A 22,946-nucleotide genomic window follows, 5' to 3' on the forward strand; every position below is an offset into this window, starting at 1 on the left:
CCAACGTAGGGCTTGAATCCAGCCCTTCATTCACTCCTGGGTAAGTAACCACTGACCAATACAAACAAAGATCAAACAGCATGCAGTGACCAGGACGGCAGCGGACATTCCTATTACAAGCTTGGTGACAAGGACACTGAGTGTGTTCAGTTCAGTAGGGAAGCCTTAAAGTAAAATAGGGGCTATCATGTGGTATTGTGTACTGCATCTTTAAAATTACATATGCACGGCCAGCATCAAGGTGCCTCCCACTGAGAAAAGGCTTTAGATGCAGGCACACAGACAAAGGAGTTCTGCTCCTTGTTGAGCTCCGGGGCTGACACGCTATTCCAGCTCTGGCAATAAAGTGTCATTTATTTAACTCTCTCAGCTGCGTTCCTCCTGATCCTGCCTGAGTTCCAGTGACTGCAACAGGGAGTGACCTTGGAGGTGACCCCCAGAGCATCAGAGAACATGATGAAGATGAACCCTATCACAGGTAGTCAGTTGTTGCTGTGTTGTCTTGTTTTAGGAGTTCCTCTGCTATTCGCAGGAAAACTGTTTGAAATATGTATCATCACTTTCTCTGTAAAGTATGTTGTTCCGGTGCACCTGGATTGTCTCTTGTATGGGGGTCGGGTGGTTGAATTTGCACAGCTGCCAAGTGGCTGGGCGCAGCATTGTATGATGTGGTTCGTTGTTTGAAATTATAATCTAGTTTCTTCGCTGTTCTAGACAGCGCGTGTCATTTTGCAACTCTTTTAGCCCGAGTGCAATTGGAAATGAAAGTTTTGCATGAGAGTTTCTCTCACAAACCCATCAGCATCAGTGCCGCGCAGCCTGTGGCCAGTGTTGTGGAAAATGCAGCTCAGGAGGACAGCTCCGCTCTGCAGATTGTCCTCTGCAGTCAAAGTAGGGCCCGCTTGATGACATTTGACATTGTGGGGACTTGGTGCTTTAATGCAATGAAGCAGCAGCTCCTGCCAGTTTCATCCCAGTACTATGTGCCACTTTGAGCCTCTAACTATAAGTAACTGGAGGGCTGGATCACTTCCAGCGGGCAGTTAAGAGGATGCTAGGAGACATCTCTCTTAGCATTCTGGTGCATAAAGCACTCATGGGCATGGGAGCTGAGGGGATTGTTTGTATGTGACGCATTTCAAAATCTACAGAATTATTGGAAGTTCCTTCGGTATCTTTTGTAGAAATGACAAGAAAAGAGATGGAGGGGGTTTCCCTCCCTTTCAACAATTCTGAACATTTGTTCTCCAAATCAGAAAGATGTTCCTTTTCATATAAATAAAGTCCCTCTTTGTTGAAGAGGGTCCTCACTCTTAGAGATACATTTGTCCATGTATTAGACCAGTGGTCCCCAACCTTTCTGATAGCACATTCCTATTCCCAAGAGACTCTGGCGAGCGGGTGGTTCTCAGGTGGTTGCGCTCACCGGCAGCATTTCTGTGGCGCAGTGTCCTGCAGGCGCACACAACTGCGCCTGCGGGCACCGCATTGGGGACCCCTGTATTAGACCTTTCTGATCAGCTCCACCAAGCAATATCGTCAGCTGGTGTAAATTGGTGAGGTGCTCATGACTTCAGCAGAGCTGCACCAATTTATACTAGCTGAGGATTTGGCATGATGTACTCAATTAAATGTTGCCCAAAAGAAATTTCCTGGCTACTCCACCCCTCATACATCCCTGGAGGCTCTTATTTAATAAGCTAATGTATTTAGATGCTATGAGGCAGTTCTCCCTCTTTTCTGCCCTGTAATGCTGCCCTTCAGAGACCCCTAGGCAGACTACAAAGCCTCTGTATCCAAAGGTACATCAGGTGTTTCGCAGCAAACTAAGGTGCCATGTCCTAACTTCTCATACTCACTCAGCTACATGACAGCCTGTGGGCAGAGAGGCTAGCGGAGGTTGGACATGAATTTCACAGTCCTGCCACATGTCACTTCAGTCTGTGCAAATGCAGCTGCCTAGTAAATGAAACGCTGCTGCTGAATTAGGATCAAAATCCAACGTGTGGTCAGAGTTCACAGGATTTCACAATAATCACAAAGAAATCTTTCCATACCAGGGCACTGTCTCCCCATGCAGATCTGTCCATGCAGCTGCAGATCACCAGAGGAAAGGGGAGCACTGCTAATGAAGAGAAGACGCTCTCCCTACAGCTCAGCAATTTTTTCACCTTTTGTTCTCTACATACGTTTCCTTCTTTTTTGTCTCCATAAAAAGGTGGCAAATGTTGCTGTTGCTCTTCAGCCTCACAGCGATGAGGAGGAGGAGGAGAAGGTGACTTGCTCCTTGGGGAAAGCATCAGGCAAGCTCTCCTGTCACGTCCTCTCCCACTCTTTGGGTGATATTAACAAGATTCCAGGGCCCAGCACAGCTGACTGTGTGGAAAGAGCGGAGAGACCACCATGGGGCAGGAAGAGCGCAACAACTCCACTACCGCCATCAATTTAGCTGCCATCTACAACCTCCACAGTGGGGACTTCCCCTCCTTCCGAAATTTCTCCTTCCCATTCAATTTTAGTTACAGCGATTACGACTTGCCCCTGGACAGTGAGGATGATGTGACCAAGACCCGCACCTTCTTCGCGGCCAAGATTGTGATTGGGGTGGCGCTCATCGGCATCATGCTGGTCTGTGGCATTGGCAACTTTATCTTCATTGCTGCCCTGGCCCGCTACAAGAAGCTGCGCAACCTCACCAACCTGCTGATTGCCAACCTAGCCATCTCCGACTTCATCGTGGCCATTGTCTGCTGTCCCTTTGAGATGGACTACTACGTTGTGCGGCAGCTGTCCTGGGAGCACGGCCATGTGCTCTGTGCCTCTGTCAATTACCTACGCACCGTCTCCCTGTATGTCTCTACCAATGCTCTCCTGGCTATAGCCGTAGACAGGTAAGCAGGGGAAATGGATGGTTTGATTTACACAGGAAGAGGAAACCAGGGATCCCTGTCCCTCTCAACGGCCAAGATTTTCAAGTGTTGGTGCCACCTAAATAAGTGGCTTAATGTTTAGAGGTGCTGAGCACCTATGGGCCCTATTGATGTCCAGCAGATTTGTAGAAATCAGGCCACTTAAAAGCTTGATCCTGGGGGGTGCTAAGCAGAGGTCAGGAATTCTTTGATGAAATGTTGGGGTTGTTTTGGGGGTTTTTTTGTCAGTTTTGAGGAAAACTTCCTCAGGCCCAGGATGGAATTTTGGAGAAGAGAACCATCCCAGAATAGCCAAAAGCCTACTCCTTGGGGCACTTATGTGAGAGACCCAAGTTCAAGTCCCTGCTCTACCTGATTTAAAGCAGGGACTTAAACCTGGATCTTCCATATCCAAGGTGAGAGCCCAAGCCACTGGACTATACAGTCACTTTCTCTCAGTCTCCTCTGTTGAAGCTGTTCCACTTTTCATACATAATTATATATTCATTGGGCCAGAGAGAGACTTACTCTGTAGTCCACTGGTTAGGGTACTCACCTGGTGATCACTGGGCTATTGGCTATTTGGGGTCTTGGTCTCTCCCATAAAGTATTTTGAAACATCTAGTTTTCATTCTGATGTGGAAATAAAATGAATGGCAGCACTTCAAAAAATGTTATGAACCAGAATTCTTGTTTTCCAGCCAGCCCTATTGAGAACTCTCCCCTGCCATTCAATCAAGCACTTGGCAGCACTAAGCTGGACATTTAAATATAGAATTAGGTGCTAAGCTTTAGGCATCCAAAAATCTTCTCTCTGGGTCTAAATCATCAATAACTCACTAGCCTCTCCTATTTATTTATTTCCATGGTTGGCACCAAATATTTTCCCAGGCAAAGGACTATATCAAGGTCCTACAGGAACCCATGTGGGCATCAAACCTGGGACTCTTGCATTTTTCAAGCCATTATGAAAATGACACCTAGTTTAAGCCCTAGTTCCATTAAAGGAGCCTCTTCAAATTGGGTTCTGAGACCATGGGTGCCTCACAATGCCCAGATGCCACACAATTTGCTTCACTGTGCATCCCTGAGACCTTTGTATGGAGTTTCTCTCCCTGTAAGAATTTTTAAAGTATAACCACTGACTTCACATTGGGTGGCTACTGCTCTTGCCTACCACTTTTTGTTTTATTGGTCCTGTGCACCACTGACTCAGATACCTGGACCCAGCTTGACACCAAAGTTAAGTCTGTCACAATGGACCTGTGGAAGGCAAGTCAGAAAAGATTGTTTCCAAAGAGAAAGATCACACAACACAAGTCATTCCCTACACCACAGTGCCACATGACTAGCTTTGAAGACTTACAACAGCTCAGGGTATTAGTATTATTGTTCTTTCCCCTTAATATTTGCAATTTATCCTGTTTCCTTTCTATGCCATTTTAAGTTATAATCTCAGTTACTCAGTTTGGGGGCCTGATTCTCCTCTCAGACCAATTTAACACTGATGTAACTCCACTGACTGTTGTGTAGATACTATTGACCCAGCCTCCACTGAAATCAATGAGCGTCTTTCCACTAGCTCCAGGGGGAATTGGGTCAAGCCTTTTCACTGGCTTAAGTAGGAGAAGAACCAGCCCCTATGAGCCAGCTCTTCAGCTGGTGTAAACTGACATAGCTCCAGTGTAGTCTGTGTGAACCAGTTCAGGAGTTGGCTTTATGTCTTTGTTTTGAGTTTATTACTGTTTTCTATTTGATTTAATTGTTCTTAGATTGTAACGAATGGTTTGGACAGACCTGTTCAGTCACCTCCTCTGTCCCACCACCTCACACAAAGTTGTTCCCAAACAGACAGTAGGAGGTACTTGTCATCAAGTCCTTGCGCCTGCCAAAGCATGGAGAAGATTTTCCAGCATCTCTCCCAGTCCATCTACTAAAATGATCCTGGAAAAGTATTTTTAAAAAGTTATTGCAAAACCAAGCCACAAAGTTTATATAAATCCATATTCAATTTTAAAGCCTAAGTGTTCTCTCTTTTTGTAAGAGGGTGACTTTTTTTAAAAAAAATTGCTAAAAGCTCCTTTTGCCCAATAGCAATCAATTAAAACCCCTGTGGTTATTTCTTTGATCGGGCAAATGTCGATCTATAATTCATTCACATCTCTTTTGCTCAAAATGGTTAACTGAAGAAGAAGAAATTGCTAACATTCTGTTTATCTGAGAGCTTGGATAATCATGTGATAAGCAAGCTTAAGATGCACTATTTTAAAAGATATTTCAGGAAAACATTTTTGCAGTAAGATACTCTAAAGTAGAAATATTCATATTCGTAGTATTCTCTATTTTTGGAACAAAGTTCTGGAGATATGGCAATACAGTATGTTGACCTCTCCATTTTTTCTGGCCAACATTTTGAGCCCATCCTGCATCCCTGGGACACCCTAGATGGGAATAATTCGTATATATTATGATGAGCTGAGACATGTCAGGGCAGTTTCGTGCAACTCAACTGGTGCAATGCTGCCTTAAAGGCAACTTAGCTGGCCACTGGCAGATTCCCCCTAACACAGAAGGATCCTCAGGTAACGTAGAGCTGCCACAGCTGTGCCTATGTTCCACTAGCTCCCCAGCCACAGCCAGTGCAAGGGATATGGCTGGGGAATGGTTAGAGCATTCTTGCAACTGCACAATCTCCAGCTTCCATAATGGCAGCCACGATCACTTAGTGCAGTTTAGAGCAGCCTGAAGAGTGCTCTACCATGTGCAAGAAGATGGTATTAGGGCGGAGAAGCCCCAGGATCAGGGGGACAGGAAGGTGGCTTAAGTCACCTTTGTACCTATGCCTCCTTAGTTCTGCCAAGCACTTCTCAGCCAGCACTAAGAAGCTGGGCTGGTGTATTCTTCTGTTTTACTGGCATTTATTTAAAATGGGGAACTTTTCACTTGGTGAAAAGAGAAGCAGCACTCAGTTAATAATAAAAATATATACAGTTGTCCGTTCCATTGCACTGCTATGGGGGTGACCTCTTTTGCCATTCCACGGGATCTTGTCTGTACCAAGAAGATCTTTGAGGTGTGCATTTGACCCCAGATGGGGCACCCAAGTAGCTTGACTGACATTTCATTTATTTATGAATGAGTGATCCAATAATATATAATATACAGGCATAAAATCCTTCTAATGAATGATAAATTGCACTATTTTAAACAGTTGTTACACCTTGATGTGGAATACAAAACTACAGATAGCTTGGGAGGGTAGACACATTTTGTGAGTACATTTGATCAAAATGTTCTTTATGTGGAAAAGATGGTTCAAATCTTCTTGTGCCAAATTGTGTCCTCAATTAAGCAGAACTCCCCATCAAGATCAGAGTAAAAACAGGTGCTATAATATGGCCCCTTGTGCCTTTTTAACTTAATTGAGTCAATAGCAATTGATTCATCTTGCATATAAAATACTAAGATTTCTCCTTAGCTTTTGTTAACTGCTGCGTGGTGAATGGCAGCAGCAAATTGATTGCAGTCTTGTAATAATTAATGAGTGCAAGCAGCTGTCATCATGGTAAGTAATATGGCAGCTAAATGGTCATAGAAAATTTACGCTCCTATTACCAATAGTCTCTTGCTACACACAAAACAAAAATCCACATTAGCGTAAACTGCCAGGATTTATATATAAAACCCTTTATCAATTATATGAAAACATCCTGAGATGTAAATATTTAAAAGCATCGGTAGGTCTGATTTCAATTCAAACCTTTATTACCCTATAAAATAGTTGTGTTTCCATTTTTTAAAATATCTTTACACAGAGATTGAATGGTAGTAACTGTACCTTCCCTAATCCTACACATTCAAGTACTTCTCAGCCAAGGAATGTATTTTCCTCCTTTGTCCTCTAAGGATGTATTACTGTGTGCTTTCAAGTCTCACACAGATATATGTGCATCTAGTCCATCTAAGAACAACACAAATAAATCACTGTGTATTGTATCTGTGTCACCGACTAACCCTTAAAATATGTTTACAGCTTCTTTTCATCCTGTCTCTCATAACTCAGGATCAGGGTTAAAGAAAGAATGTTTCCATATTGATAGGAAGTTAAGCCATGATTTTTCAAAAACAGGAACCTAAAATGTAGGCTCCTAAATCCATACTTAGGCACCTAAATAGACAGCCAGATTTTCAAAGTGCTGAGCAATAACAAGATGGCCAGTACTTCTGGAAGTTCAGCCACTCAGTCAGATGCTTATTTATGGATTTAGGAGCCTAAGTTTAGGCTGCTTCATTTTTTACTTATTTTTGTCTCTTTTTCCCTCAAGAAAGCAAATATCTATCAAGTTCTCCATTTTTAAAACAATGAAAATTTCTGTCCCCTCCCCAGTAAATTACCCTGCTTGGATTCAGAAATGTACTTTAGATAATAAGCTTTCCTGACTTTGTTCTGAGTATGTTATTTATCTTTTGTAGGTATCTGGCCATTGTCCACCCACTCAAACCACGAATGAATTATCAAACAGCTACTTTCCTAATTGCTTTGGTCTGGATAGTTTCCATACTCATTGCGATACCATCTGCATATTTTGCGACTGAAACTGTAATATTCATAGTAAAAAATCAGGAGAAAATATTTTGTGGCCAGATTTGGCCAGTTGACCAGCAAATGTATTATAAATCCTACTTCCTCTTCATCTTTGGCATTGAATTTGTTGGACCCGTAATCACAATGACCCTGTGTTATGCCAAGATTTCCAGAGAGCTTTGGTTTAAAACTGTCCCAGGATTCCAGACAGAACAGATCAGAAAGAGGCTCCGGTGCAGAAGAAAAACAGTCATGGTACTTATGTGTATCCTAACAGCCTATGTCCTCTGCTGGGCCCCATTCTATGGATTCACAATCGTCCGTGACTTTTTCCCCACAGTCTTTGTGAAAGAGAAGCATTACCTTACAGCCTTTTACATAGTTGAGTGCATTGCCATGAGCAACAGCATGATCAACACTATGTGCTTTGTAACTGTAAAGAATAACACCATGAAGTATTTGAAGAAGATCATGTTGCTTAGGTGGAGATCTACATATAACAGCAGCAAATTGAGTGTAGATTTAGACATTAAAACTAGTGCAATGCCTGTCACAGAAGAGGTAGACTGCATAAAATTAAAGTAATTTCTTGTGGTTCTATTGTCATGACATATATATTCCGTGGGGGGAGAGGGGTTGCCTCAGAAAATTCTCTTTTTCTGTGATGCTATCTACTAATGGAGAGAACACTGGACTACGAGTCAGTAGACCATGGCTCTATTCCTGACTATGCCAGTGACCTTCTGTCCCAACGCTCTTTGCCTCAGTTTCCCCATCTGTAAAACTGGAACAGTGACACTTCTCTTTTGTAAATCCCTTTGCGATTTAGGAATGGCAAGTGCTATATAAGAACAAGGTTGTATTGTCTGGGTCTGAAATTCCCCTGTCTCTCCTAGCAATGATGCTGAAAATTCCCTCCATTTCCCCTTAACTCTGGGTGTGACCTTTGACCTCTTCCAGCCCATAACCCTTGCCTTTAAGGCACTCATCCTTCCCCACACATATCCTCTCCACCTCGCTAAGGTGGGAAGCAAGCCTTTACTGCTTTATGGTACTCTTTATCCTCTCAAAATGTCCAGGCTCCTTTAAGTACCCAAGCACCTAGCAACCCGCTGTCATTTCAACCCCACACAGCCTCCTGATCCACAGCATAGCCTCCTGCCACCAGGCCCGTTTTCTACCATTTCCTGCTCTAGCAAAAAGCCTGAGTCCTTTACTGTGGCATCCTGTATAGAACACTTTGATCTCCTCCCCCTTTGTACATTTATGCAGAATGTTACTTTGCTCTTGTGTACCTGAAAATGGAATGGCTCCATTTTCCTACGGGCATGGAGGAGTTCTTCCTCACCTGCTTAGGGCCAGATTCTGTCACCCTCACCGATGTTATGACCATCATACTCCAAGAGCAGGCCCATTCATTTCAATAGGACTACTTTCTGAGTAAGGAGCTATTTAGTGGTTAAAATTCACCCTTGTGCACATTGCCTAGCCATCCCTTAAATTCCATGTATGCCCTTAAAATAGGGTTTGAGCAGGACATATATAGTGTATAGGGCTTGTGCTGGCCCTCTGCAAAAGGGTGAATTTCACCCACTGTGAGTAAGGGAGATAGAATCTGTCCCTCTATGAACCTGTCACTGATTTGCTGTTTGACTGTCACTTGTTATCTGTGTAAATGTAGCAAAATCATGCACCATGCAACATGTCCAGATGAATTCTGTGTGATCTTCTTTAATTCCATCTTTATCATTCAGTTCTTGTACAGCACAAGGATCGGTGTATCTTTTAATTAGTAACTGTGATTATACAGATAATGTCAGTGAAGTACATTCATTTAAGCTCCAGTCATTACACTTCATGAATTTTCATGTATTGAAATCAAGGCTTTTCTACTGAGCTGCAGAACGCTTGTCATTTTTGTGTGATTGATACTGCCTCCCTTTGAAGTAAACTGCTTTTGTAAATAATTCGTCTATTTGTGAATTTAAAGTGAACAGAAATGTCTGTTACTTAATAAAACAATAAATGAAGGAATCCGAGCAGCATTCAAGATTATTTTTAAGAAAATTGCTTTTCATACTCAAATTTTTTTACATCAGAGAATGGACTAAAATGTCAATAATCCCATTTTGGTAGCAAAGATCAGTGGTGCTGGGATGGGGTGGAGCAGACCCAGAGGCCACTGCTGGAGGTCTCAGAGTCCTGCCACAACCATCCCAGGAAAGGAGCAGTTGAGCTAAGTTCTCCAAGCTGCCTAGACAGACTGCACAGGAAGCAGTCAGTCAGTCTGGGGAAGGCTTCAAGGAGCTAGCCAATCAGAGGGTTGCAGAATAGTATAAAAGGAGCTGCAGTGCAGACCAGAGTCAGTGGACTGCAGATGGTGCTCTATGCTGGCCAAAGAGAACTGCAGCACCACAGACAGCTCAGTGCTGGGAGGGTCTGGGGGAGCAAGAAAGATCTGGCTGGCTGCTAGGCATGAACATAGAAGAGTCCTGAGGTAGGGCTGATGAACTGGTGAAGGCAGGGGCCATGGGGTAGTGGCCCAAGGAACTGAAAGCAGTTTAGTTAGAGCTGTGGTTCTCAACTTATTTACCATTGTGGGCTACATATGTGGCCCAGAATATATATACTACCTGTATTGCCCTGAGGATATCACATGGACCACAGCTGTGATTGGGCCACAAGTGGCCTGCAGACCATGTGTTGAGAACCACTGAGTTAGAGGGATCTGAAGGTGTGTGGCAGCTATTCTTAGGGTCCCTGGGCTGGGACCCAGAGTAATGGGTGGACCTGGGTCTCCCCCCAGTTAGAGAATGATAAATCCCCAGAAAGGGATCTGAACTGTTAAGAGGACCAGCTGGAGAGATGGGGGGCCAGAACAGACCAGAGTGAGCAAAAAGTCTCCTGGAGAAAGCCCTGGGGACATGGCCTCCTACCAGGGCCAGGAGCACTTAAAGACTTGTTGGACTAATATCCCAGAAGGGGTCTGTTTGAATTGTGTTCCATACAGACTGTGAGTCACTCAGCCGGAGGGCTGAGTCAGTGGAAACTACCAGAGAAACTGCCAGAAGGGGTCACCATAAACAGAGAAGTGGAGACACACCTGACCAGAAGTGGACACTTGCAAGAGGTGGGTGCCATGCCATTACAGATGTGAACAAGTATGTCAATAGAAGTAATATAGAATAGAGAGTTTAAGGCCAGAAGGGTTTAAGGCCATCTAATCTGACTTCCTGTATCACAGGCCACCAAAGCCCCCTAGCACCAACATACTAAACCCAACAACCAAAATTAGACCAAAGTATTACAGCCTACAGGAGACTAAACTATTGTGTGCCACAGAGAGAATAGGAGGGGCCAAGATCCTTGAGGCCCCTGCAATGGCAAGGAATTGATAAAATGAGACACCCATATAATCCCGACAAGTGACACATGCCATGCTGCAGAGGAAGGCAAAAAATACCCAAGGTATTCAAATTCTCCTATGATTATCTGCACGTATTAAAGCCCGAGTGCTATAGAGGGCCTTACAGCCATGTTCACATGCTTTTAGTATGAAAACTTACTAAACACGCTTTTTAGAGCACAGTTTATGGCTTAGAAACGTATTAAATCCATTTATTTCACAGACCTGCATAGAAATCTGAAAGGTTGGGGATTGTTTACTAACTAACTAAAAACCTGAGGGCTACCATATTATGTTTATAGAATCCGACCATAAGGCCAGAAGGAACCACCCGATCATCTAGTCCAGTGATACTCAGACTCAATGGGTTCAGGAACCAAATTAGCGATCAGTATTACCCAAAAGAGCCACAGTAGAGTGAATTCATTGTTTCATTCACTATAGTACTATATATTCATACATAAACAGTATGACAAGGGCAGTATTTAGGATTTTATATATATAATATTCTCACAGCAAAATGACCGATCAAGTATAATTATTATCCTGATTGGTTAATAATTAAAATCACACCATGTTTTAATGGCACGTGCTGCAAAGAGCCACAGGAAACACATTAAAGAGCCGTTTGAAGCTCACAAGCCTCAGTCTGAGTATCACTGGTCTAGTCTGACCTCCTGTATATCACAGGCCACCAACACCACCCTGCACCTGAACACTAGGCCCAACAACATCAGTGAATTCTGGCAGGAGTGCATCCCCTTCGAGTGGACTCCAGGAACCTTCTACCAAGACTGCTAATGACACTTTTCTGGGATATTTGCACTGGAAACATTCCAAAAAATCCAAGCTGTGTCCATACTTACCCTGGTAAGAGGAGACATCATAGGAGGGGTAATTTAGAATCTCTGGTCCTGGCTCTTGAAGGTATTATTCAAGTGATGCAGTTCAATCAGTTAGGGCTGGGGGAGGACACAAAAGCCAACTCCCAAATTCTGTATCCAATCCCTAACATAAATTGGAGCAGATGGAGTTGAAAAATTGGGTTACATCAGAAGCTTCAACCTTTACTGTGGAGTAGTTACTGTAGGACAGAGTAAGTTCTTAATCCATAATGGTTCCAGTGTGGGATCCAAAAAGTTATCTTGACAACAAATGTATACTGATTTCATTACTTAGGGCTTCTTTACAGGTTGGGGTAACGAGTCACTCCTTACCACTGGGCATACGTGTTTAGTGTACCTGTAACCACCGAGCCAGGATGCTAGGACTGTGCCTTGAAGGCAATAAACCTGGCTGAGTGCCTTTGTCACCATACTGTGCCTGTGGTCTTTCTTTGATTAACAGCGAGGTCTGCTGAATTAGCAGGCTGCACTGGACACTGGTGCTCCAAGGACAGATGCACTGAACAGTGTTACCAAAGTAACAACATTCCAACCTTCTACACTTAAAGGCATTAGGCACTCAACTCCTCTTGAAAGTCAATGGTATTTGTGTGCCTTATTCCTACAGGCCCCTTTGAAGATCCAGCCTGGAAACTTTGCATACACTTAAGTTATGTTGATTTACACTGACACACAAAATCTGGAAAGTTCTATTGGCCAAATATCTGCCTCTTTTATTTCATTCAACTCTTTATACAGCTAACACTGTTGTAATATGGTTGTAATTCACACTGGGTGTAAATCCATAGTGACTCCCTTTATTATAGCGGACGTACTCTTGATTTACAATGGTGTAAATGTGAACAGAATCTGGCACAATCATATCTTTCTCTGCTCAAATTGTTGGTGTTTTTTCTAGCAATACTTCTTTGTATACAAAACACTCTACAGGCCAGAATAGAACTGAATTACTCAGACGATTTTTAAAAAGATAGTTCTGATTGCTTTTTCCATGAGAAGCCAGGCTGTGAATTTCTACAGTGTAATACTGGATCTCTGTCTTCATGCTACATGCACTAAGGAAATCTCTATTTGGTGGAAGTAAAAAGCAATCCATGCCAAATAAGTACAGCTGTCCAGTGTCTCACGTCACTGTTGTTATCTACATTGCCATACCTGTAATAAATTTTTATGTTACCGTACCCGCTGCAAAAAAGTGCCTAGTATAACACTTTGCGATCCGTCATGCTGATGGGTGAGCTGAAAGTAATAATTTAAGATAACTGTAATATCCAATGATTCTCTCACCCATTGGTGCAATTGTAGGGAAGATGATGGCACAGAAGAGTGCAGCCCGTGTAGACGTACCTGCGTTACCTTTGATCGAGCTAGATCAAATAACAATAGCAATGAAGCCGAGGCAGCACGGGCTGCACAAGCCCACTTAGAACCCTCAAGGGGCTAGCCCAAACTGCTGCAGCTTATTGTTATTCAAGCTGGCTAGATGAAAGGTAGCTCAGGTATGTCTACCGGTGCTTCAGTAACACCTCTGATTGCAGTGGAGACCCTTAGAAAGAAAAAATATTTTCTCCATAGCAAATGAATCAGAGGTAGCTGATGTCCTAAAATAAGCCGTGGGGCTACAGGAACCTTCCCCCATCCCTCTCTTCCCCCCGCCCCATTCTTCCCCTGGGGATTGGCCAAATTTTAAAATGATAAAATTGGGACATCGGTTGGGGGCGATCAATGAGGTATCACGGGGAGGGTACCACCTCTTCCCTCTCCCACCACAATGAAGAACTAGGACACTTCAGAAAATGGTGAGTGGGAGAAGAAGTATTCATCCCTTTGAATCTCCCTTTTTTTTCCTTCTTCCAGTCATGTTCTAATGTTCTGTTCTCTTCATATTGTCTTCTCCTCTACACCCTTCTCACACACATTCCATACTCTCCCCATCCTCCCACAGTAAATGTAAAGAGTTGCACAGAGGAAACCGTTTCCATTGCACAAGTTTGGTCCTATAAAACCCTGGAACAAGGCTACCTATTGAGTGCCGTGTACCAGCACATTCTGTATTAATTCAACAAATCCATAGAGCGCTCTCACAACATCCACCCCCGCTCACACATTTACTCACCTAAGTCTCCTCCACTTAAGTCTATCATTCCAGCCCATTTCCCCCTCCCACTTCAAAAACCTACTTTTCCCCCACAACTCCCCTCAGCTCTCTCTGTTGTGCAGTGGCCTATTATATTCTGTTGTCCAAAGTAGGTGAAATGCAACAGAAGCCTATTATATATAATTATTGATAAAATGAGCAAAAGTTTCTGGCAGTAAGAATGGTATAAACTGGATGGATTTGAGATAAAATAACTGATATGGGGTCTGGTAAGATCATAGATTGGCATAATAATGAGCTGACGGATTTTAGAAAGGGAAGGAAATGTTTATAATTGTGATCACCTGCAATATGTTTTGATTAGGTAATCCTGGTACAGGGAGTTTGCCACCATTTTCTGACCTTCCAGTTTTGAGTGGTCCGTTGGGAACTTCCTTAAACTAAGTTCAACCTCACCATCATGCTGACTACCTTCCTGGGGCCCTGGAATATACTATCATACCATTGGGCCTTCATTGTTCTGATTAGACCACACAATCTCCAATACAAGACAGATTCTCTTTCTAACCATCTTGTGTCACCACTAATGCAGCTGTGCAACATCGATCACCAACTGCCTTTATTATCACAACTCATGGGTGTTAACAAAAATTTTGGATCTACTAGGAGGATTAGTTAAAAGTGTGTGTATGAGAGAGAGAAAATAAGGAACTTAAACCTTACAAGAAAGAACAAAAAAGTTAAATTGTTTAAACTCTGGGACTAAAATAGCCTTGACATAGTGTCCCTTCAACCAGGCAACAATTCATGCATACTATATGTCTACCAGATACCCAGACATCTGGATAAACCAAGGGCACATTAATGAGGCCTGACTATATTCAGAATAGTCTAGTTCTTGGTACATGCAGCATTTGCATCTGTCTTCTTTACAGCTGCCTCAACTTAAACTATCTCAGTGCAAAAGGATCTTCGCAAATGCCACCAAGCTTTACATCCAATTACACGCTATTTAGACCTAAATCAAATATTAATACTCTGCTCTAATGGTAGAAACAATAAAATTTTCAAACACATTAACACAAATATTCCAATCATTTTTACAGTAGGGCAGGACTGACAAAGCAGTGCTCAGATCTACAACTGGATTACGTGTACACCAAGGTTCATTGTTTGGGTTCAAGGATAAATCAGGGTAGTATTTGTTTTTGTGCTGGATGGCCCTAAACTACCAGAGAAGTCTTTGAGTACCTGCATGGCAAAGATATTACTGAAAAGGTGTTGCCATGTAAGGCACCCTTTCTGTTAGGTGTGGCTAGATAACAGCAAGAGTCCACCTTTGCATTGAGTTGTCAGGTTGGGTTGGCAGGCCCAATGGACAATTTACTGTCGGATGTGTGACTCTTGTCCATGTAAGCACTGATAAAAATCTCCACACTCCTTTTTCTGGACCCAATCCTCCAAATCTATGGCTTGATCCTTCTGCCTTTGAGGGATTGATAGTTAATTGGAGTTTCGCTACTGATTTCAATGGGAGCAGGAGCAAGTCCTTGTCACATTCACTGTCTCAAGCAGAAACACAAGACAAAATTAGAGCCCAATCCTGCAAGGTTTTCAGAGCCTCCTGAAGGGCTCTCAACTCCCACTGAAGTTAACAGAAGTTTAAACTGCTCAGCACCTCTCAGTGGTATCCATTGCCTTGCACAATAGGGCCCCCAATATCCCCAGAGATATCCCAGTCCTAAACAATTATACGCCTGAAAGAAAAACACAGGATTCTTACTCTGTGTTGAAATATAATTTTTAAAACCTGTATTAACTCTCAAAGAAGTAACACTTTTTCCCATAAGGGTATAAATGAACTCCATACGGGAAAGCTTCTTTGTGGAGGCCTTATGCCCTAAGGGAAGTATTTTCTCATCAAGTTTTCAAGGACTTCAGCCTTCCTATAAAGCAAATCACCATCCTTAATCAAGGCAGCAGAGAGGTTCTGGCAATGTCACACTGATGAATATTAACAGTATCAGAAGTATTTCTATTTGCCGTTTGAGCACTTTTTAAAAAAATCTATTGCACTCAGATGAGGAGCTAGAGCACCTAGTTTAAATTCCAGTGTCGCTATTTTTAGACTCTCAAGTGCTTTAATAGTCTGAAGTAGCATTTCAAGGAGAAACTTGCAAGAGTTGCATCTTGCAGTCACACCTAGAGACACAGAGTCCTCTTCTAGCCCAGGTTTTGAAAATGACCTACAGTGGGGAAGGTGAGGCATCTCCTTAGTGATTGCCTCTCCTTTTAGCACTGTGCCAGGTTGCCAGGCAGGAATGACTGTGCCACAGTTCCCTGCTCCTACTTCTGTCTTATTTGGGCTCCCTTCAGCACCCCATCATAAGTGCCACAAATATTCCAATATAACTGAAACTTTATGCCCAGTAATTAAACTAATCAAGCCTTAAGGACCATCCCAGACATCATAACTCAAAGTGAAAAATCTGATAGAACAGGAGCTTTGATAGAAAAAGAAAAGTCAAGCCTTGTTTATACCCGACTCCAGCAACAATCCAGAACCACAACACAAAACCATGGCAACTTTTAAACAACCAAATTCATAACTGTTATAGTCATGGCATAAACAGAGAGAAGTTGGATAAAAACATAAATATTCTTCCTGGAAGGTTTATTTCATAGAATTTAGACCAATAACACACAAATCAGAGAGAGAAAGCAGGCTGCTCCCTAAAACAGAGACACAATTCACCGCACCTTACTTTAAGCTGTCTGTCCCCTGAATTGACTGATTGCATGCTTCCCTAGAGAGCCCACTGGCCTGCAAGCAGGACAAGGAAAACCCCTGAGATGTTAAAATGATAGATCACAATTTTAACAAAGTTTTCAATACACCACAATAACATTCATTAAATCCACTGTATTTACTAATGTCCGATCCCCGCCCCTTTCCAGCGTCTGATTCTGCATCCGTTGAAATCAATGATAAAACTCCCACTGACTTCAACAATATAAGATCAATCCAATTTCTGAAGCTCATTCTTGCTCCCAAGCAGAAAGGACATGCTGGGGAAGGCAGATGTATGACATAGAAATGGTGTACAGAGCCTTGGTATTGTGAACTCCCCTTGCCAACTGATACTCAAGGGTGAGTTGGTGAGGAGATGCAGATCATGGCAGGAAGCAACGTCAGAGATTAGCATTCAAGGGAGCCCTATAGATCTAAGCTCTGGTTCCCATTTTTGGAGGGCAGCAGCAGCAACTACTTTAGGAAGAGGAGTCATTTTTATACTCACTACCCCTACTGTGGAAGTGGGCACAGGAGAAGGGATTAGGGCAGAAGCCCAAGCGTATCAATCTTTCCCCTGGATCTCTCCTTGAATGCTGTTGTACATTTAAATAATATAGATCCTGGCAGATCACATTAATACTTGTGATTCCTGCTCTCAGGAGGCTAATATCAGCATTCAGCTTTTTTCAATCTGCAGCCCAAGGCTATAGTTCATAAAGCTAGTTTAAATGTATTTAATTTAGCAGAAACACAAGAAACCTACAGGCCAACATGCTGTAAGACATTAGCTTAAGTAGTTAGCATAAGGCTTTAAGGCCTATGAGCCTTAGTAAAGAACAGATTTATCAGACACATAGATGAACATGATTTGTTGAGGAAGAGTCAACGCGGTTTTTGTAAAGGGAAATCATGCCTCACCAATCTACTAGAATTCTTTGAGGGGGTCAACAAGCATGTGGACAAAGAGGATCCAGTAGATAAGTGTATTTAGATTTTCAGAAAGCCTTTGACAAGGTCCCTCACCAAAGGTTCTTAATCAAAGTAAGCAGTCATGGGATAAGAGGGAAGGGCCCCTCCTGGATCAGTAACTGGTTAAAAGATAGGAAACAAAGGGTAGGAATAAATGGTCAGTTTTCAGAAAAGAGAGAGGTAAATAGTAGTGTCCCCCAGGGGTCTGTACTGGGACCGGTGCTGTTCAACATACTCATAAATGATTTGGAAAAAGGGGTAAACAGTGAGGTGGCAAAATTTGCAGATGACACAAAACTACTCAAGATAGTTAAGTCCAAAGCAGACTGCAAAGTGTTACAAAGGTTTAAATTAGCTGGCACAACTCAAGAAAGATCTTGGAGTCATTGTGGATAGTTCTCTGAAAACATCCACTCAATGTGTAGCAGCAGTCAAAAAGGCTAACAGAGTGTCGGGAATCATTAGGAAAGGTATAGATAAGACAGAAAATATCATATTGGCTCTATATAAATCTATGGTATACTCATATCTTGAATACCGTGTGCAGATCTGGCTACCCCATCTCAAGAAAGATATATTGGAATTGGACAAGATACAGAAAAGGGCAACAAAAATGATTAGGGGTATGGAACAGCTTCCATCTGAGGAGAGATTAATAAGACTAGGACTTTTCAGCTTGGAAAAGAGATGACTAAGGGGGGATATGATAGAGGACTATAAAATCATGACTGGTGTGGAGAAAGTAAATAAGGAAGTGTAATTTACTCCTTCTCATAACACAAGAACTAGGGCTCACCAAATTAAATTAATAGGCAGCAGGTTTAAAACAAACAAAAGGAAGTATTTCTTCACACAACGCACAGTCAACCTGTGGAACTCCTTGCCAGAGGATGTCATGAAGGTCAAGACATTAACAGGGTTAAAAAAAAACTGGATAAGGAAGATAGGTCCATCAATGGCTATTTGCCAGGATGGGCAGGGACAGTGTTGCTAGCCTCTGTTTGCTGCGAATGGGCGACAGGGGATGGATCACTTGATGATTACCTGTTCTATTTATTCCCTCTAAAGCACCTGGCATTGGCCACTGTTGGAAGACAGGATACTGGGCTGGATGGACTATTGGTCTGACCCAGTATGGCCGTTCTTATGTTCTTAGCATAAGTGAGTTACTCAGTAGTAACCCGGAGCTTCTGGGAATATTTTGCTTAAATGATTTTTGCTAAAAGCTTGTATAAAATGATACCAGGTTACCGCAGGAAATCAAACTGACGCCATCTTTGGATATTTTAGGATAAGAACATCCACAAATGCATAATCACAAACTTGCTTGGGCAACAAGTTTACATATATGATAAATTTAGATTAATAATATATTAATCTATAGAATAAGGACACCCTGACATTATTAGGGTGAGGAAGTCAGCTATGGACAAAAGAGGCCAGGCATTTATATGAATGTTCATAGCAGCCACCAAACCCTATAATAAGTCCAGCCACCATCAAGCCTCAAGATCTTGACTATCGGACTTGCTTGGCATTCCGGAGACAGGGTAGGCGTAGGTCTCTGTGAGAAGAATGTGATTATGGGTAAGGGGCAGTTTACACCCATTGAAACTCTGGGAAATTCCAGGCCAATGGCTCTAGCATTTTCTGTTGGGCTGTTTTTAGATATTGTGAATGGGACAGCAATCTTTGAGTTTAGTCATTTAAATTTTGGGGCATACAGATGCATCCACATGAGATCTTTTCTTTAAATCTAAACACTGAAAATCATTCTAATCTAGTATCCTGTGGTTCCCCCCTCTCTTAAGTAAGTCAGTCAATTTTCCTAAATGCCCCTAAATGCTAGAGCCATTGGCCTGGAAAAAAATAATATGTAATCTCCTGACATAGGTCACAACATGACTCTGTGCTCTGAAAAAATAAATCAGTTCAGTTCAAAATGAAACAACTTAATTAGCAACGGAGGCTCAAGGTCACTTACTGTATGGCTGAGCCACACTGATTGTAAGCATCAAAAACTACGCACAGTGACTGGGATGGAAAACTAACTACAATGAAGATGAACTTGCCTCAATATATTTATAGCATTCTTTAAAATAGAACTGTTCATATAGCATAGTACTGGGCTAATTTTTGCCACATTTAATCATGCTGAGTAGTAGCACCTGTCTCCGGGAGTTGTCCTATTAAAATTAATGGGACCACTTGCACAATAAGGAAACACTCAATGTGGGTAAGGACAAGGGCAGAATGAGGCTCTTAGAAATCACATATCACTGAAAGCAGAATTTTATGTTTCTAACCAATCTTTCTATCAATGTATAATACAACCATAGAATCATAGAAAGGTGGGGCTGGAAGGGGCCGTGAAAAGTCATTAAGCCCAGCCTCCTGTGCTCAGGCAGGGCCAAGTGTACCTAGACCATCCCTGACAGGTGTTTGTCTATGCCTGTTTTTTAAATCCTCCAATGGCAGGGATTCCTTCTCTTACAATGACAATTCCAATGACAGTAGCTATATGGTATCAAATGAGGAAGATTTCAAAGTGCATTACTTAGTCACTGAAAAGAAGCAAGGAGCTTTGCTGCAAGGATTATCTCCCCCTCTTCTTGCCTCTCCTATGCAGGTGAAATCAAGTGGGATGCACAGGAACTGTGCTAGGCTGGCACCAATAGTGGTACTAGCTTCCCCCTGTCCTGGGCTGGAAGAGTTGGCATGAGTGTGGCATCACAGCCCCAGCTTCACCCTTTGCCAATGGCATTGAGCCAGCCTTGAGAAACCCGATCTGCACACCGTAACCCAGTGCTGGAACTCCACCTCTTGCATGTGATTTCGAGAAGTATGTCTGAATCAGCCAGAATCCCTCCAGAGACTCCTGCAGCTCAGCTCCATCATCCGATGAAGTGAGCTGTAGCTCACGAAAGCTTATGTGCAAATAAATTGGTTAGTCTCTAAGGTGCCACTAGTACTCCTTTTCTTACCACAAGCAGTGTGACCGGTGGCTTAAAGCCTCAGTTTGGCCATTAACTTACTAATGAGGAATAGTCAATTTTCATGCTAAAATCTTTTGTGAAATCTGCAGGATAGTATTTTGTTAACAATGGACAGTATGATCCAGATTTATCTCAAATTCTCTATTCCTCCGCTCAGTAGATGGACTTCAAGGGTAAAGTCAATACCACTTGGCAGAAACTATCTTCTTTCTCTTCCTTCCTCCCTTCTGGACCAACCCTTACTCCCCTACTTCTTCCCTATGATACTTCTCCCCATCTATGGGACTCCCATCTCTCTCTCTCTTTTGCAATGCACCTCTAAGTCCACAGACTCTCTTTGTTTCATCTCATTCACTCCCACTCCTTGATTTCCCTTGCGTGCTCACACAATCCCTCCCTTTCCTTGGGCAGTCTCATCCAAACACCCCCCTTCTTGATGAAACAATCCTTCGACCTCACCTGCCTCTCTAATCAAGATCCCATCTCCCTGCTACCCCCTGCCTCCACATTCCTTAAGTGGAGTATTTCTGCACTCTTGAAAGCCTTTCCTCCATCTCTCTCTCACACCTCACTTTATGTTGCCTTCTTCACTGCACTGTGCTCTCATCAGCGTTACTAATGACCTCATTTGCCCAACCTGAATAGCCTTTTTCTCTCCCCTCCTTGGTCTCCACTTACATTCAGCCTTTGAAAGGGGTGATCATTCTCTCTGATTTTCTAAAGTACAGTGCTCTCCCGTGCCCTCATCCTACACAGGGATCTTTGCATGCAGATCGCTGGGGAGGCTCCATACAGGTACAAAGGACCACTCACATAAATGAGCTTGCAGAATTTCCTCTCAACTCTTTGGTTGCTCCTACAGCATTCCCTCCCGTCACCCCCCGCCCCCGGCCCAGGACTGTCTTAATTTCCTGTTTTCAACAGACTCTTACCTCCTTAGTAAATGCCCCCTAGTATTCACCCTAACAGTGGCTCTAAACATTCATAACTAATACCACACTCATCATGAGATAAAGCCTCATATGAAAGTAAAAGGAGTTGAGGGCCCAGTAACACTGTATAAATAGAGGTATTATATAAAGACCTGCCATAAGATTCAAGTTCTTGGTTTAATAATGATTATGAAAGAAAAATAATACACAAAACCTGTAAACTCCATAATAACTGTCCTAAATGCCAGTTGTAGAATGGGAAGAAGAGAGACTTACATCAAAGAATAGCTGATAATATTGATGTTAGACTTCATGTTTTCCAGATAATGTGCTGTTAGACATTGGAGGGTGAATGTCATCACCTTTTGTTGGCACCAGTGTTTCCATGACTGGCTCCGGATGTGTGCTATGTTGCTAAAGCAAGGCTCAGCCATGTACAGTACATTTAATATTTTGCTGCTTCCATTTCACACTTTCTGTCCTAAATATTCATAGCTACAGTGTTCAGCATACACAACATTTCCTGAGCTCTGCTGTGATTAGATAGCATCAGACGGTGTCCAGGCAAACTGGCTGGCACCAAACATAACTCATTATTCTGTCAGAAACCTGCCATGTCACTTTGATGAGAAACAATTTATTCTAGACATTAAACCACAGACTTTTCCCTATAAAATGAAAGGACAAATTCTTGACAGAAATAATTAGCCTAGCGACATGACAGACACCTCTTGGGATGATGCTTCCTCCCTTCTGGCAGAATGTTGTGCATCAATAGTGAGTTGAATTTTTGTTCAGCTTGTACATAATTTAGTGCACATATGGTCTTTAGACTTTGTGTGCCCAAGGCATGCTTTAGACTGTCTGACAGGTTATATCCATATATCTTATCTGACGATGACAAGGTTACAAAAACCTCATTCAAACGCTTCTCTTCTATTCAACCCCGTGTGTATACATGTTTGCTTAAGCAATGTTAAGGGGGTGACTAAAATTCAAAGTAAGAATCGTTGAAAATCTGTGCTGAAAATCCGAGGTGGCACACAATCTGCCCTCCACTCATGAGTGATGGCCAAAGGGTCAGTCCTAGAGTCCAGCTTTGAAAAGGACACCACCAATTCGCTTTTAAAAATATAACAAATATACAGGGCCAGGTCCTTAGCCAGTGTAAATTCTATTAGCATCTGTCTCCTCAGCGGCCCAGGCTGCCACGAGCTCATCAAACCTGCCCCCCACTACACTAGATTTCCATAGAGTATCATGTCAAATTCAGTGACTTCACCCTTATGTTTAAGGCACTCGAAGATTTGGTCCCTGTATAGTAAAAGATCATCTAAAGTTCTGGGATAAAG

The 22,946-nt window shown here is 42.6% G+C and overlaps 1 protein-coding gene across 1 annotated transcript; it reads left to right on the plus strand.

The window, feature by feature from the left end:
- The first annotated feature begins 290 nt into the window (after positions 1 to 290).
- PROKR1 (prokineticin receptor 1) lies at positions 291 to 9,517 on the plus strand. Its single transcript, XM_074947158.1, has 3 exons — positions 291 to 478; positions 2,219 to 2,891; positions 7,383 to 9,517. The coding sequence occupies exons 2-3, from the start codon at positions 2,404 to 2,406 to the stop codon at positions 8,077 to 8,079; spliced, it is 1,185 nt and encodes a 394-aa protein (XP_074803259.1). The 5' UTR covers positions 291 to 478; positions 2,219 to 2,403; the 3' UTR covers positions 8,080 to 9,517.
- Positions 9,518 to 22,946: the final 13,429 nt, after the last annotated feature.

Source organism: Natator depressus, chromosome 3, assembly GCF_965152275.1.
Source record: "Natator depressus isolate rNatDep1 chromosome 3, rNatDep2.hap1, whole genome shotgun sequence".
Lineage (NCBI taxonomy): Eukaryota > Metazoa > Chordata > Testudines > Cheloniidae > Natator > Natator depressus.

Excerpts from the sequence above, each read along its gene's own strand:
- PROKR1 (XM_074947158.1), top strand. The coding sequence starts at position 2,404 with ATGGGGCAGGAAGAGCGCAACAACTCCACTACCGCCATCAATTTAGCT. Across the intron at positions 2,892-7,382 it reads CTGGCTATAGCCGTAGACAG|GTATCTGGCCATTGTCCACC; the intron begins GTAAGCAGGGGA and ends TATCTTTTGTAG.